General features: G+C 59.8%; 1 protein-coding gene across 1 annotated transcript in view; it reads right to left on the bottom strand.

Annotated features, from left to right (window-relative positions):
• Positions 1-16,112, bottom strand: part of RASA3 (RAS p21 protein activator 3) — an 80,196-nt gene that overhangs the window by 24,955 nt on the left and 39,129 nt on the right. Inside the window, exons 4-15 of the mRNA XM_017861827.1 lie at positions 16,012-16,088; positions 15,246-15,326; positions 14,787-14,859; positions 11,681-11,757; positions 8,478-8,582; positions 6,667-6,823; positions 6,017-6,165; positions 5,138-5,252; positions 4,047-4,121; positions 3,224-3,347; positions 1,889-1,995; positions 478-555 (exon numbers count right to left, since the gene is read on the bottom strand). Coding sequence (XP_017717316.1) covers positions 478-555; positions 1,889-1,995; positions 3,224-3,347; positions 4,047-4,121; positions 5,138-5,252; positions 6,017-6,165; positions 6,667-6,823; positions 8,478-8,582; positions 11,681-11,757; positions 14,787-14,859; positions 15,246-15,326; positions 16,012-16,088 — 1,218 coding nt within the window. The remainder of the gene's footprint in view (positions 1-477; positions 556-1,888; positions 1,996-3,223; positions 3,348-4,046; positions 4,122-5,137; positions 5,253-6,016; positions 6,166-6,666; positions 6,824-8,477; positions 8,583-11,680; positions 11,758-14,786; positions 14,860-15,245; positions 15,327-16,011; positions 16,089-16,112) is intronic.

Genomic DNA, 16,112 nt, shown 5'->3' with positions numbered 1-16,112 from the left:
GAGGTTGTGGGGAGGAGGGGGCTGTGTGGAGAGGAGGTTGTGGGGAGGAGGGGGCTGCGTGGGGAGGAAGGGGCCGAGTGGGGAGGAGGGGGCCGCATGAGAAAGGGTCCACGTGGGGAGGAGGGGTCCGCATGGTGGGGGAGCCTCCAGCACTGCGATGCCCGGGAGGCCCCAGGTCAGGCCACTTGCCCAGCCGGCTCGGCCGCTTCCCACACCTGACAGGTCAGAGGCTGCTCCTGCCACAGGGCCAGTGAGGAGCCACAGGCTCCCGAAAACAGTAACGGGTTCACTTTAGGAGGGGAGAGGTAGGTGGGACGGGGACGCTCGGGTCCTGGGCTTCAGGAGGGGATGTGGTGCCAGCTTTGATTCTTGCTCTTGATCTAACTCTCAAATGTGGAAGGTTTTTCATGTGTATTTTCTGAAGACAGAAAAGAATCAGTTGTCCCTAAAAAGAGAAAATGAAGAACAGAGACTCACAGATTTGGACTTGGACAGGCTGCCGAGGGTCTGAACGGTCTTGGAGATCAATGTCAGCGTCCTGGACGTCTGGGGGTCCTGGGGAGGCGGGAGTGAGAAAAGTCTGTGTCAGCTTTACAGAAATACTGTGACTGTCTCAGGTCACCCAGGGGACAAAATGCAGGAGTCACCTCCGAGCTGCTGTGACTTGTGCATGAGCTACGGAGAAACAGGGGCAGCGACGCAGACAGGACTGGAGAAGGCGGGTATCCCAGTCTCAGGAGCTGCTGAGACGGTCCTGCAGGCAGCATCCAATGGCACCATGGGGACCCACCCTCTCAGCCCAGCATGCAGGACGCGTCTCAAAGTCAAAAGCATCAGGCGGGGTCATGGCTCTGGGGCACTGAGTCTCGGGGTGCTGAGTCTCCTGGCCCTGCCTGGGGCTCATCTCAGCCTTCATGAGGTTTGAAATTCAACTTAGAAGTGCTGGGGGGGCCAGGCTTGATGGCTCACACCTGTAGTCCCAGCACTTTGGGAGGCCGAGGCAGGTGGATCACTTGAGGTCAGGAGTTCAAGACCAGCCTGGCCAACATGGTAAAACCCCATCTCTACTAAAAATACAAAATTAGCTGGGCATAGTGGCACACGCCTGTAATCCAAGCTACTAGGGAGGCTGAGGCACGAGAATTGCTTGACCCCAGGAGGCAGAGGTTGCAGTGAGCTGAGATGGTGCCACTGCACTCCAACCTGAGTGACAGAGCAAGACTCCGTCTCAAAAAAATAAGAAGTGCTGGGGAATGGGCCATCCCTCACATCCCCTTGCCCTGGTCATCTCCTTCCAGCTCTGCCACCTGCACATGCAACACGGTCACCCCAGATCCCTGCACCGTGAGAGCTGCGGCCCCAGCAACCACATTGGGGCCAGGAACAAATCACTGCTGAATAGGATTCTGTTGACTCAATACACGGATGATACGGCGATCATCAATACTCCATATGTGATGGGCAGCGGAGGAGAGCATGGCGGTGACCAGCAGCTAAACCCTGGTCAAACCGTCCACTGCTTTTGTGACGTTGTCTCAATTCCCCCAGAACATACACAGCTTAAATAGGTCGGTGAACCACCTGCAACGAGGACGTTCTGGGACCCAGCACATCCACCGGCACTCCCCACGCACCGTCCACACACTCCACACACACGGCACACGTACTCCCCATTCCCCACGCCTTCCACACTCCCCACACCCCACACGTACTCCACACTCCCCACACCCCACCCGTACTCCACACTCCCCACGCACTCCTCATTCCACACACTCCCCACGTACTCCACACTCCACAGGGTCGGCCCCCACAGCCACGCAGATACCCTGACCCAGGCCGGCGTCCCGGGACAGCTCAGAAAGCCTCGGTCCCTCAGCCAGTCACTCACCGTGTGGTGCGGCGTGAGCTGGAAGAGGTTGGGGGAGAGAATGGCAGGTGCAAAGAACCTCAGGAAGATGAAGCTGCTCACTGCGGTGTATCTGACGTCCGGGTCACCTGCGGGGGACAGAGGAGGGTGACCCTTTCCCTCTGGCACAGTGGCCCCCGAGGGTCCGCAGGGAACCCCTGCCACAGTCCTGGCCCTCTCTCCACCTGTGTCTCTCTCCCTCTCTCTCTCCATCTCTCTCTCTCTCTCTCTCTCTGTCTCTGTCCGTCTCTCATCACCACACAGCACAGCCCCTTTGGTGCCTGTCACAGACTCATTCCACGGTGGTCTGTGCTCATCTGGGTGAGAGGATGGGTTTTATTTCTTCACCTTGTTCAAAGTGGGTCTGGGGCTGGGAAGTGCTTGGGAACTGCCTCCCCGAGACCCCTGGGCGCGTCGGCCGGGGCTGTCTGATGTCCTGAGAAACAGAGGTGGGGACAGCGTTTGACTCCTGGGGACACAGAAGCATGGATGGCTCTGCAGGGCCATGTCCACCCTGGGGGTGTCTGCAGCTGTCCCGAGGCCACAGGACATGCAAGGAAGGGAGAAGCCGGGCAGCAGGGCCCTCGCCGAGCCTCTCAGCAGCCCCAGAGCCTGAGTCCCGGCGGGGCCTTAAGCATCGCAGGAGACGGGCGGGTGCAGGCGCCTCCCCGAGGGTTGGCAAGGTTGAGAAGTTTGGGAGCCAGATGCCCAGGTCCCTGAGGGGTCTCCAGCTTGCGGGTTTGAAGAAGGGGCAGTTCCCCCAGGGGTCTTGTCTCCTCGGAGACACGGGCAGGCAGAGCTCCCAACGCCACTCTGGGCCCTGCCAGGGTCAGCCACAAAAAAAACCACTGGCAAAACCCAGGGGGCCACATCAGGAAAATTCACCTGACAAAGCCCGGCCGGCCTTCCCGGCCCCCGAGAGACCACTGTGGTCATGAACTCCAGGGCTGGGGACCCCCAAGACCACTGCGGTCATGAACTCCAGGGATGGGGAGCCCCGGAGACCACTGCGGTCATGAACTCCAGGGATGGGGGCCCCCCGAGACCACTGCAGTCATGAACTCCAGGGTTGGGGACCCCAGAGACCACTGTGGTCGGGAACTCCAGGGCTGGGGACCCCCAAGACCACTGCGGTCGTGAAACTGGGGAACAGTGGCCCAGGCACAAAACCCCGGAAAAATCCAGCCTCTGAACTGGGGCTCACGCCCCCACAATTCTAGTCCAGCGAGGGCTGGGGGGGGTTCTGCCTGGGTGGGAATCACCCTGCACGGGGCTGTGGCTATTTCTCAGCAACACAAGGGTGTCTGGGGCACTTACCCTGGAAGCGCTTGGCCGCCGCCTCGCGGAGCGAGAAGAAAATGTCGCACATGACAGTCGGGCAGCTCACCCCGGACTCGGTGATGGCGTGGAAGACGCGGTCCACGTACTGCCGTAGGTTCTCCTGCAACGGGACACGGCACTGGGACCCACTGCCGAGGCTGCCCGCAGGCGCGTGTAGCACCAGGACACACCCAGGGAGGGGCGTGTGGGGAGGGGCTGAGGGCGGACGCAGGGCCGCCACAGCAGCAAGACACGTGTGAAGAACGGACACTCGCTAGAACGTGCCTGCCCGAGGCAAGAGCTCTGTCCGGTCATTTCATACAGAGATGACCGAACAGCACGGTCTGCAAGAAGTATCATGTGAAGTGACTAAACTGTTGGGGCAAGTTCAACATCAGGGAGTTTTGCTGTTTTAAAACGCAGGACACAGCTCTGGGGACAGCCTGGGGAGGCGGGGAGGCCATCCTGTCCCAGGAAAAGGTGGGGGCAGGAGCCATCGCCCCAGGGGAGGCAGAGCTGGGTGTGCAGGGCAGATCCTCAACGGGAGGCAGAGCTGGGGTGTGCAGACCAGATCCCCAAAGCCGGCTGGGACACCCCAGGGGAGGCAGAGCCAACCACACAGGCCAGGCCTAAGGCGGTGGCTGAGGCCTCCCAGCAGTGCAGCCAGCGTACTGTAGCCAGGCGTGGCAGGTATCCCTACGCCCGGTCCTGCGCCCACCCCAACCGGGGTCACGGGGTGACTCAGAGCTTCCAGGCAGCCACCGGCTGAAAGACCCCAAGCAGGTGACTGGCTTTGGTTGCGTTCATGAACAAAACCTACCATGTTGTTTTCAAGGTTTTCTCCATCTTTCAGCTTCACGGGGTCTATTTCACAGGGTTTGTGGCTCTGGCATATCTGGGGAGAGGTTTAAGACGGGGCTCTGTGAGTGGGTTCCGGGAGCACAGGCAGGGAGGCAGGAGAGGGGCTCACGCCTGGCTGAGATGCAGACCCTGAGCCTCATCCAGAAAATGCCGAGACAGCTCCTGGAGCGCGGCCACTGGCATGGTGAGGCACGGAGGGGCATGGTGAGGCACGGTGAGGCGCGGAGGGGCACAGGGGGCATGGTGAGGCACGGAGGGACATGGTGATGCCGGACTGCAGGGCCACCGTTGGGTGGTGTCGCCCCGAGCCTTGGCTGCAAGGGGGCCACTCTGGGCCCGTGTCACAGGCTGCTGAGGTCAGGTGCAAACGCCGGGCACAGGGCCCAGTCCATGGCCACAATTAGACGTGCCGGGCTTTCTCCGAGAGTGATGTGTGGCCGTGATCAGACGAGCCGGGCTTTCTCAGGGAGTGATGTGCTGATGGGCACCAGCCACACAGACCAGGCCTCGCAGGCCTTTAAGAATATTTTTACTTCAAAATGCTGCCATGATTCTGCCCACAGAGCAAACCAGAATGTGCTATGTTAAATTTTCTCACATTTGCAAAGAGCCTGTTTACAAAGCTGCTCATAAATAGGGGGCACAACCTGGCAGCATCAGAGGGTCGGGTGAGGACTGCACATGTGGGTATCAGAGGGTGGGGCATGCAGCTCAAACGTGCCATGCAGCCGGGGCCCAGACACAGGGGACCGCAGGACGTGTGGAGAAAGGTCTCCCTGGGAAGAGCCAGGTTTTTCTTGCATGTTCTTCTCCTTAGTGGAATGGCGGGTTTTCTTATGTATAGTTTTAATTTGGGAGAACCTGGAAGGTTCTGGAGTACACAGGGAACAGCCTCTCGATAAAAGCGAATGAATCAGCATCCCTGCGGCAAGGCCGGAGGGGCGGACGTTCAAGCCCAGCTCGTGGTCTGGCTGGATCCCTATGCAGTGCCCTGTTGGGGGAAGTCCTCCTCACACCCCGCGATGCTGAGGACTCCGGCCCCGTGCTCACCTCCTCGATGGCGGGCTTCAGGGTGACGTGTAGGTAATGCATCCCCGCCAGCTTCATGGTCTCGTCGATGCACTTGGACGCCAGCGAGTTTCCTCGGAAGATGGTGTTGGGGTCCCTGGGAAATGGCGATGGGGACAGTGTTTGTCTCCTGGGGATGCGGAAGAGCAAGTCGGAGCAGAGCCTGGCCCCGAGCACCTGCCTGTGGGCCGTGAGGTCAGCGCACGCCCATCAGTCGGCTTCCTGACGTTTTACAAGGAGCACAACCAGGCCAGGAGCTCGAGGCCCTGGCCATGGAACCGTCCTGTGTCAACAGTGCCAGAGGGAACCACTCGGCTGCCTGCGTGGCCACCAGCTCAGGAGGAGCCTGGCTGGCCTTTGCTCCCGTCCTCTCGCCCTCTGCGGCCTGTGCCTGCACAGAGAATTGAGCACCAGACCCTGGCAGGATCCAAGGGCCAGCAGAGAAGCAAACCCCTCCTGCCAGCTACGGTGGCCACAGGTGCAGCCAGATGTTTCCAGAATAAGGCGTCTGGAAACAGCGCTCAGCAGGTCCTGAGGGAAGCCGTGCCCTGTTTTCATGGGCTCCCAAAGTGCCCCAGGGAGGGGACCTGAGCTGTCCTCAAGCCTGGGAGCCGTTTCCCCTCCCCACTCACTCACTCTACCCGGGATTTCAAAGGCAAATGGGGCTTTCAAAGAAAAGAAAAAGAATCATTAACTGGGTCTGTGAGAGCAAGCCTGAATCCACACGGTTTCTGCGGACCCTTGAATTCCCTCAAGCCCTGCGCCAGAACGTGGTTCCCGGCGACAACCTTGCCATCCCTGCAGCGGGTCCAGGCCGCTCTCCCCCAGGGCAGGGTGGGGCGGGGTAGGGCGGGCACTCACTGGGTCCGCTTCACCTCCGCGCTGGCGATGGCACTGATGAAGGGCACCACCCTGCCATAGTGTAGCAAGAGCCGCACCAGCGGGACGGCCGCCTCCTGCTTCTCCCGGCAAACCTCGCCCAGGATGTGGGCGGCGGACGCTGACACGGGCTGCGGGGAGGGGTGAGGTCAGTGCTGGGGCCTGGGCTGTGGGACCCTCAGAGGCCTGTCCCCACACTGGCTGGGGCCTCACTTCCAGCCACAATAGATACGGCTCTTTGCTGAGACAGAAACACATATATTCACAAAAGCACCAAAACTTCCCATTTGCTGCTGCTTGGCTGGGCCCTTGGTGGGGCGTCTGCACCTCCTCCTAGCAACCCCCAAATGCAGCCAGCTCTAGGGCTCCTGAGCCGGCAGAGGGACCCTGATGATGGGGTCCCCTCAAACAACCCGGGGAAGCCCTCAGCTCCCATGGCTCTACCTGCCAACAGGCCAGTGCCCCCAGCAAAGGGGTCCAGACATCTGGGCGGGAAACAGGCCGGGCTGGGAGGTGCGGGAAAGGCCCCCTCAGGGACGAGGTGCCCTCTGGGGTGGGGCAACGCGTGGGGCAGGGCCCCAGGCAGGTGGCACCTCCTGCCCACACCCACAGGCCACGACGTGGACAAGCACCTCCACGTCAGCAGACTTCAACAGCAGGTCCCGCAAAGGGCTGTAATAGTCAGAAGAAAACACATGGTCTTCCGTGTACACCACGTTCAGCCGCAGGGAGCCCAGGTCGTCTGGCTTTAGGCTCTTGCTACCGTTGTCCCGGGGCTGCAGGAAGTACCTGGGTGGGAGGGACACATGGAGGGAGGCGTGAGGCTGAACCTGCCAAGGAGCAGCTCTCAGGGCAGCCCAGCTGCCTGCTTGAGGCCGACTGGTCAGGAGGGTGGTCCCGCAGGACCCCCCAGAGTGCAGCCCCCAGGATTCCCCACAGAAGACCCCCAGCAGGGCTGGCCACTGGGGATCCCCAGGAAGCAAGTGTTGGAGTCAAAGACGAAGGAGTCAATGGGGGAAACGTGGAGGGGGATGGGGGGTGCAACGTGGAGGGAACGGATTTCCGGGAACCTGCGCAGAAGTGGTCAGTGATTCGCCGTGAAGACCCACAGCCAGCAGTGTCAGCAGCAGGTGGAAATGAAAATTATTTCAACCAAAGCGTGCCGTGGCTCCTGATGTCATGGGTGGGGGCCTTGGGCTGGTGAGCCTGGCAGGCCACCTCGGCACCTGGTCATTGTGGGTGATGTTTCCTCCCCGGCCACTCTTCCATCTTTGGTTCTACCCCACGCAGTCACCCAGGAGCCCTCTCTGCTCTGATTTGTGGGCCAGGCAGTCTAAGCTCTCAGGTGGGTGGAGCCCGTGTCCGAGGCACGAGCCCCCGTCAGGTGGGTGGAGCCCGTGTCCGAGGCACGAGCCCCCGTCAGGTGGGTGGAGCCCGTGTTCGAGGCACGAGCCCCTGTCAGGTGGGTGGAGCCCCTGTCTGAGGCATTAGCCCCCTGGGGTTCTCTGGGGTCTGTGGTGGCTGCCTTGGCTACCCACGCCAGGGGTTCGCTCAGTGTAGGAGGAAGCCTAACTCAGCTCAGGGGGCTGGTGCCTGGGCCGTCTTCATAGAATCAAAAGACACGTGCGTTTCAGTTTCTGGGATGGAAACCTGCCCTCACACACACGGCAGAGGGACACATGGGGCATATGAGGCCACAGCACACAGTCCACGCCTGGCAGTGCACGCCTCCCGCGACTCCGGGCCCTCTAAGGAGCTGCCTGTCGCTAAGGGACACATGTGAACTGAAAGTAAAATCAAACAATGGCCTGCTCCTTCCACCAAAACACCAAGCACCTGGAGAAAACAGGAAAGAAAGGCAGAAGACAGCAACACACGTCATGCCCTGGGGTGGGTTCTGGGTCAGAGCCGACCCCTGAGGTCTAGACGTGCAGAGGGGAGTGGAGAACCCTGTAATGCGCCCTCAAAAGGAGGTGCTGCCGAGGGCCCAGAGCAAGACCCGGAGTGCAGCCGCAGGGCAGGGCCCGCTGTGCGCATTCTGGGCTCCTGCACCAGCTGCTGATGCCCTCTCCTCCCGGGGTCAGACCCTGCGAGCTGCTGGTGGCTCAGGGCCGCTTTCACCCGGGGTCAGACCCCGCGAGCTGCTGGTGGCTCAGGGCCGCTTTCACCCGCGTTCCCTGTCTTGTTTTAAGGTGCCAGCCATCATGAGTCCCTGCTGAGTGTGATCCCTGCTGCCTCTCCTCACCTGCCATTTCTCACCTGCTGTGGGGCAGAAACTCATCAAGCCAGAGCTTGTCAGAGCTACATGAAAAGTAAGAGCGGGTGGGTGCCGGGCGCAGCTGAGGACCAGCACGCACGGCCTCTGTGCCTTTCCACTCAGAGGCAGCATGGGTTTTTGTGTCTCTCCGAGATGCGGATGTCTGCAGGCGCAGCGTCACCTTACCACGCCTCATAGGAGCTGGACTGCCGCAGGACTTTCAACGGGATCCTTAGTTCTCCCAGGAATTCATCTCCAAACTTCAGGTTACTGGCATTCCAGAGGTCAACTCTGAAAAACAGCATCGGTACAGCTCTAGCTGATGGCGGGCAGCCCGGGTGGAGAGAGATTACGGGCCACGCTTTGTTACCCTAGGAGCAGAGGGGAGCCTGCAGTGCCTCCCAGAGTCTCCATCAAGGCTCAGCCCACGGGGCACATTTAAAACACATCAGACCAGCCTGTGGCTTTGGAATAAAGATGAGTGTCTCCCAGTGGTAATGGGCAGGCAGAGGAAGGCGGAAGGCCATGGGCCCAGACTCAGACCTCAGGCTCTTAGATAGGAAGGAGCCTGGGCGTCGCTCTGTGCACCCAGGAGTTACATGACCCCAGGCTCTGTGCCAGGAGGGAGCCGGGCATTGCTGCGTGCACCCAGGAGCTACATGACCCCAGGCTCTGTGCCAGGAGGGAGCCGGGCATCGCTGCGTGCACCCAGGAGCTACATGACCCCAGGCTCTGCACCAGGAGGGAGCCGGGCATCGCTGCGTGCACCCAGGAGCTATGTGGCTGCTGCCGCTCTCGGCTCCAGCACCATCTGTCCCCTTTGCCCACAACAGGCCCAATGTCAGCAGCCTGTGCACGGCGGGCAAGGGAGACCCTCAGGGGCCCGTGGCGTGTGCCTCTCACGCCGTCCCAGCATACGGCCCAGCAGCCTCCATCTGCAGGGCTCACTGCAGGGGATGATGGAGAACTTGGGCCGTAGAGAGGAGGGTGCCCACGGAGGATGGGCTGCCTGATTCAACAGCCAGGGGCTCTCTGCTTTCGTCACATGAAAATGTGCCTCAAAACAAAACTGGGCGCTCGTGAATGCCCTGCCCCCGAATGTAGAACCCTGTGTCCACGGATCGCTCACGGCCTGGGGCATGAAGTGGATTCAGGGGCCACGCACCCCACAGCGGGGGGAGAACCGTGGCCACAGCATGATCCACGAATCTCCCTGAGTAGCCCAGGCCCAGCATTCCACTAACGCTCTGTCCTGGTGCGGGATGGTGCGTGTCCCCTCAGACCTGGGGCTGTGAAATTCTGGTAGACACACTGTGCCCCAGTCCCCCACGGCCAGGACCCACCCACGGGCCTGAAACACCCGAAGTCATGAGTGGCCAGCTCTACCCACGGGCCTGAAACCCTAGTGATACGTGGCCGGCCCTACCTGGGGGCTAAAACTCAGCAGGTCTAACCACGCTGTGGCCATCACGGGCATCCCCCTGGGGGGAGAAGATTCCGGAAGGCCAGTGATTCTGTTGCCCTTGCGAATCCTGCAGGGCAGAGGCACCGCAGAGGCACTGGCGTCTGGGGCCGGGGAGGGCTGACAGGCTACGCAAGAACCCACAGCGCGCTCCTTTCAGAAGGAACAGAGGGGACCGCTGATCTGCACATGGACTTTGAAAATGTGCCAAGTGGCCAGGCAGGCGCATCTGCCTTTAAAAAGGGAAATATTTAAAACATGTTTTGTGTGCTTTTAAAAAATTCAGTAACTAGGACTTCACTCCTGAATTCAAAACTTGGTGTAAAAAGGAACCAACGATGGTGCTTCCTTCTCTCAAAAAAGGGGCTGGCGGTGGGGCTGGCATGAGTCCCAGGGAGGCTTCCTTGATGCCCGGCCCAGGGTCTCGGGCCCTAGCTCAGTACCGTGAAATCTGGAAATGAAGGTTGAGGGCAAGACATTTAAAAATGGGACTCAAACCGAGACAGGTGGTGGAGACAACCCTCCTTTAGGACTTACAGTGAGGAGGGAGCGAAGCAGAGCCGGGGGCACACAGGACCTCAGGGTGTCCAAGACTCCATGTGGGGTGGGGGGACGCCAGGGCAGCTGCCACGTTTCCAATGGCAGCTCTTGTTCCACAGGACCCTGACCCCATGGGAGGCAGATGTGACCGACCACATCAGGGACATTCCCACGGTTCAGGGCCCTGACCCCTCAGGAGGTGGATCTGACCGACCACGTCAGGGACATTCTGTGGTTCAGGATGGAGACAACTGTGGGAGGCCGATCTGACTGGAAACATCAGGGACATTCCTACAGTTCTCAACCACAAAACCACGCCTCCCAGCAGCCGTAGGGCCTGAGCCACACACCGGCTCCACATGTCCCGGTAAGGGTCCCCCCAGGGCAGTGCCAGGCCCTGGGAGGGAGCGTAACCAGGGATTTGATGGCACATTCTCCAAAATGACCTAAAGAAAGCAGGTGCATCCCAGGCTCAGGAGCATCCCAGGCTCAGGGTCTCAGGGCCGGCTGGGGAGGGTCAGGAGGGAGCCGTTTCGTTCCTTCTCTGTCCAGCATGGAAAGGTTCGGGGGCTTCAGGGCAGGTTCATCTGCCTCTTCACGGGGGATGGGGGCATTTGTTGGTACAGAAGGAACAGAGGCTACGTTCAAAAAGAAACAGGAATCCAGCCTATTTTCACCGGGAGGGGAGAACCCACCAGCGTTTGTGAAGGGCACATTCTGGGGCCCGCCCTCCCCCGACCTGAGTCAGCCGGATCGTGGGGCTCTCTAAATCCTGGGCCTGAGATCACGACCCGACCTGCGTGAACCCGCAAGCGATTTCCCCGTTTCCCGTGGGAGGCGCTGAGGAGCCAGGAAAGGGAGGTGGGGGCTCCACGGCAAAGGCTGACGATGCAGCTTCTATGACCACACGCAGGAAACACGAACCCAGGACCAGGTGAGAACGTTTCACTCGAGTCAAAGGGGACAGGGTCTCCACAGAGGCCGCCCAGCCGAGAGCCTCAGGAGTGCCAGGGCCGGGCGCCGTGCAGACCCGCCAGGCCTGTGACCTCCGAGTGGGGCCTGCACCCGCGGACGGCGGAGGGCTTAGAACAAGACCTGAAGAATGGCTGCAGCCCGTGTGCCCCGTCACTCCTGGTGGATGAAGCCTTTTGGCCGGAGGGATGCGGACCTCTGGCCTTCGCCTCTTCGCAGGAATTGCAAGGTGAGCCCTAACACCACCCACAGGCTGTCACTTCAACTACATCTCCTAACATCCTGTTGTGAAAATTACCAAGAAAATGGAAATTCTTTTCCACCTATGACCCTATATTTAGAAACAAATAACAACACAGCTGAGGAGTTTGGGTGAAAACTGCCAAGTCGGGGACGCGGAGCCTGGTTTTCTCACCTGATTTCGAGCTTGTCCACGTCTTCTTCCTCAAAGTCAAAGTGAGACTTCTTGCTGTAGCTACAGGGCCGGGTCACCTGGAGTCAGCGGAGAGAGAAAGCGCTGAGACTGCGCTGCCACCAAGCGGGGGTATCTCCATGCGGACCCAGGCCCCGGGCTACACTAACCTCTGCGCTTACCCACACACCACTCAAGGGCCACAACCAGGAAGGCACTAGGCGAGATTCGGGATTCAGGCCCGGCTTCCTGAGCGCCAGCATTTCCCACTCACAGCACCCCCGGAGGGGCAGACCCAGGCGAGACCTGCCCCAGGGCTGTTCACAGCCACGGCCGGACTCTCCCAGCGGCTCCTGATGAGGGCCGGGCTCTGGGGACATAAACGTCCCTCACCTGCACCTGCTCTGGGCCTGGCACCCTGTGAGGGAGGGAGGGACACCCTCTGCCGTGGAGACGAAGCCAGCGCTGCCCTCCCGCGGCCCCACCTCAAGGCTCTGTTTGCCAACAGGAAGTGAAAAGCGTGAGGCCTGTGGTGCCTGAAACTCGCCAGCCCCTAACAGACCCCAGCACTCTGGGGAGCGTCAGATGGTGGAAACTCAAGACGCTGCTACCTTCCTCCTGACGCCTCTGCACAGTGGGTTCCTTAGAACAGTAAGGGAGTGAAGAAGTGAAGGGTTGAGGCTCTGGGACCGCCCCCCACCGCCGCCAGCCAGCAGGGTCCTTGCAGCAGAGCAGGAGGCCGCCCCATGGGCTCCAGGAGACCACAGTCGGTTACCACCTCGAGTTCCAATTTAACCACCATCAGCCATGCACCAGGTCACCCGCGTTTACAAGGAGGGCTCCCTCCTGCCCAGCTTCCCTCCCTGCCCCACCTTCTCTAGGCCTCAGCAGTGATGCTGGCTCAGGAGCTCTCAGCTCGAAGTTCTGATGCAGGGTCTGACACAAAAATCATGTTGCTAAAACTGCCTAACCTCTGAGATTGCACTTCCTGATTGGTAAACTGAGGCAAAGATCACGCAGGGGCAGTTCTCTGCTTCAGGTTAAAGGCTGCTGACGCCTCCTCCTTCCTGACCTACACACCACTGTCCTCAAATTTGCTTCCCCCCAACTTCCCCATCTCATAAAACTCAGGTCAGGCAACACCTCCTCCAGGAAGCCCCTGGCGCCCCTGCCTCACACCCTTTCTGCAGGGCAGGTCAGGCAATGCCTCTTCCAGGAAGCCCCCGGCACCCCTGCCTCATACCATTTCTGCAGAGCAGGTCAGGCAATGCCTCCTCCAGGAAGCGTCCCCCCCCCAGTGCCCCTGCCTCACGTCCTCTCTGCAGAGCAGGTCGGAAGCTATTGTAGGGGCTTGTCTGTTTGCGTCCCTCCCATGCTGGCCTGGGGTGGTGGCCTGGGACTCCTCTGTTTTCTCCCACATCTTATCACCAGCTGATCACCGGCACAGTGCTGGCACCTGACACGTGTTCAGTGAATGAAAGCAGCTCCCACCAAATTTATGAGATTATTTAATCTCATTTAGAGAGTTAAAGGGCCTTAATGTGTCAGTTGTTATCCTGGAAGAAAAAGGTACAGACACTGCTTCCCATGGAAACAGAACATCTGTTTTTCTGGGTCTGCTCCTGGTAGGTGGCCGTCTGAGCACAGCCTGCGGGGGACACGCTCCCTCCCCGGGGCTCGGCCTGCAGCTGGGTCAGAAGCAGCTGAAGCCAAAAGAGACAGGGTTCTGGTGAACGAGGCCCACGGCTGTAAGGACGGGGTGGAGACGGAGTGAAAGGTCGCAGACCCCAAAAAGTAGGGCCCGTGGGTCCCACACGGCAGTGGTCAGCGAGCTCTGGGCCTTCCCTGGAGCCCCACAGGTGGTGATGCAGACCACGATTTTCAGATTGTCTGTGGTCACTCAATTACTCCAGTAGGCTGAGACCCACGTCTTTACAGAGTGAAATGCGAGTGCACACGGTAGAAACGGTGTGAGAACCCTGCAAGCGTGATGAGCACCCGGGTGTGGCCGGGCAGTGGGCGAGCTCTACCCCACTGCGTGTATGACAGCTCCACGTGTGGCAGCCAAGCCAGCAGCCAAGGCAGGGGAAGCCGCCGCCTGGAACTCGGTCCATGCCGCACGCCTCCTGTGCCGCCAACAGGGCCCAGCCTGCCCCTGGGAGCCTGGCAGCTCCCTGCCTTCCCTTGCTCTGGCAAAACCACCTTCTCCACCTGTCTCTAAGTGACGGCTTCCGTTTGAGACAGAGAACAGATTCCACCTCCAAAGCCCTCCTCACCGTGGCCCTGAAAGCCTGGTCCTGGCTTCGGACACCAAGTTCCCACCTCTGCCTGTGGGGCCCTTTTGCGCCTCAGCAGTGCCCGTGGGTCCTGCTCAGACTGGTAGGTCCACTCTCCGACAGTCCCCCTAGAGCTGCATGCATCGAGCCCCGCTCAGCCATCATGGCTCAGGGGAGCCCGCCTGATCCCTCAGGCGTGACTGGCCATGCTCCTGCCACAGAGGCCTCATCCATCCTCACATCTCCAGGGCCTGTGCACGGGAAGGTTTGTGGATGGGAAGAGCATCTGCCTAAAGGCCCTGCAGACAGCCGTCCCCAAACCGTGCCGGCCACATGGCAGGTCCCCACTCCACGAGATGCAGCCGTCCCCAAACCACACAGCGGGTCCCACTCTACCGGGTACAGCCCTTGCACCCTCCTTTTCACGGATTTTGGTGCTTCATGTTCTGAGAGGATCTCTGTGTCTGAATCCTTTCCCCCTTTGCTTCAAAACCCTGCCTATTTCCACTGGAACAAGCCTTCCGCCTGCTCAGGGACACTTGGGCGGAGCAGCCAAAAACACAACAAAAAACCCCAAAGTCCTGGTAACTTGGAAAGCATTAACCTGTCATCTTTTAACTCAAATCTGGGCCAGTTTGGGAGACAACGAAAGGCCTTTGTCTCTCAGGAGAGGAGGGAAGGTCTTGGGGCCACGGGTCGCAAGGCCGGCGGGGCTGGCTCCTCTCCGGAAGGAACTTCTAGAGGGAAGAGACTGAGATGGTTCTGATCCAGACTTTCCGCCAACGTGTCTCGGGTGCAGCCTGCACTTGACGTTCACCCACAAAGATACCAACCTCAAAATAAAACACTTCGTCGAACTGGGGGTTGTTGGTCTTCCGCTTTACTTTCGTCTTCTTTGCTTCCGATCTGTTATTGAGAGAGAAAGGATTGGGATTAGAGCCACACTGCTGATTCCAAGTCTCTGAGTCCTAAAACCGAGCTCTCAAATGCACAAGTCACTTATTGCCTTTATTTATTTCATAAATATTTCTCTTCCTCTCCAACTCCAGATGGTATGCAAATCCCGAACCTTTACCGAGACAAAAATACCCAGCATGAAGACCACGAAGGCTTCGTTTTCTACAAAGCAGGTTTGGAGCAATAAAGAAAACAAAACGAAGTAAAAATTACATATTCTACCTCAAAGCGCAACCTCCTGCCTCCTCCCAAATGAGGCGGTGGCCTCGTGATTTCAGAGCTGGACCCTCGCCCCCCAGGACCAGAACGGAAACCCGAGGCGTGAGGCCACTTGCCTGAAGGGTCCTGCCAGCGTCACGGTGGCGTAGGGGTCACACTGCCCATTCACGATGGGGAGGCCCTGGCACTCGACGATGCTGAGGAGAGAAGCGGAGGCAGCGTCAGGAGGGAGCGCGGACCCCCGGGCAAATGGCAAGACGGCTCTGGGTCAGGCAGAAGGCCTGAGTTCAAGCTGTGAGATGCGGTTTCCTCCCTGGAAGGCAGAGAGGGCCCACGCCAGCCGCTATGCCTCGGTGTGACACTGAATCACGCCGGCCGTTCGCAAAAGCCCAAAACAACACCTCTAAGGTGAGCATGTGCTTTAGTGAGGACGCCGGTAGTGTGTGACAGGACACCTAAAGCAGTGTCATCCGGGGGGGGCAGGACCCTGAAAACAGAGTCATCCTGGGAGGCAGGACGTCCAAAAGAGCATCATCCTGAGGGGCCAGAATCTCTAAAACAGCATCATCCTGGGAGCCAGGACCCCTAAAACAGCATCATCCTGGGAGGCAGGACCCCTAAAACTACGTCATCCTGGGAGCCAGGACCCCTAAAACAATGTCGTCTTGCGGTGCCAGAACCTCTAAAACAGCGTCATCCTGGGGGCCCAGGACGTCTAAAACAGCGTCATCCTGGGGGGGCCAGAACCTCTAAACAGTGTCATCCTGGGGAGCCACCGGCTCTGGAAATTCCTGTGCGTTGGTTTGAAAACCCCTGCATGCTCCTCGGGAGCCAGACGGGCCACGCGCCGTGTGCTCAGTCCCTGGCAAGGACACGTCTTACCGTGTGGCGAGCTTGTGGCAGACGACCCCAGTGTCTGTGATGACCTCGCTCAGCCGCAGCTCCAGGTGCACTTTGCCCTGCAAGGCACGAGGACGGGGCGT

Source organism: Rhinopithecus bieti, unplaced genomic scaffold (genome assembly GCF_001698545.2).
Source record: "Rhinopithecus bieti isolate Rb0 unplaced genomic scaffold, ASM169854v2 scaffold_62034, whole genome shotgun sequence".
NCBI lineage: Eukaryota > Metazoa > Chordata > Mammalia > Primates > Cercopithecidae > Rhinopithecus > Rhinopithecus bieti.
Note: the sequence above shows the minus strand (reverse complement) of the source record. Positions and strands in the feature narration are given on the sequence as shown.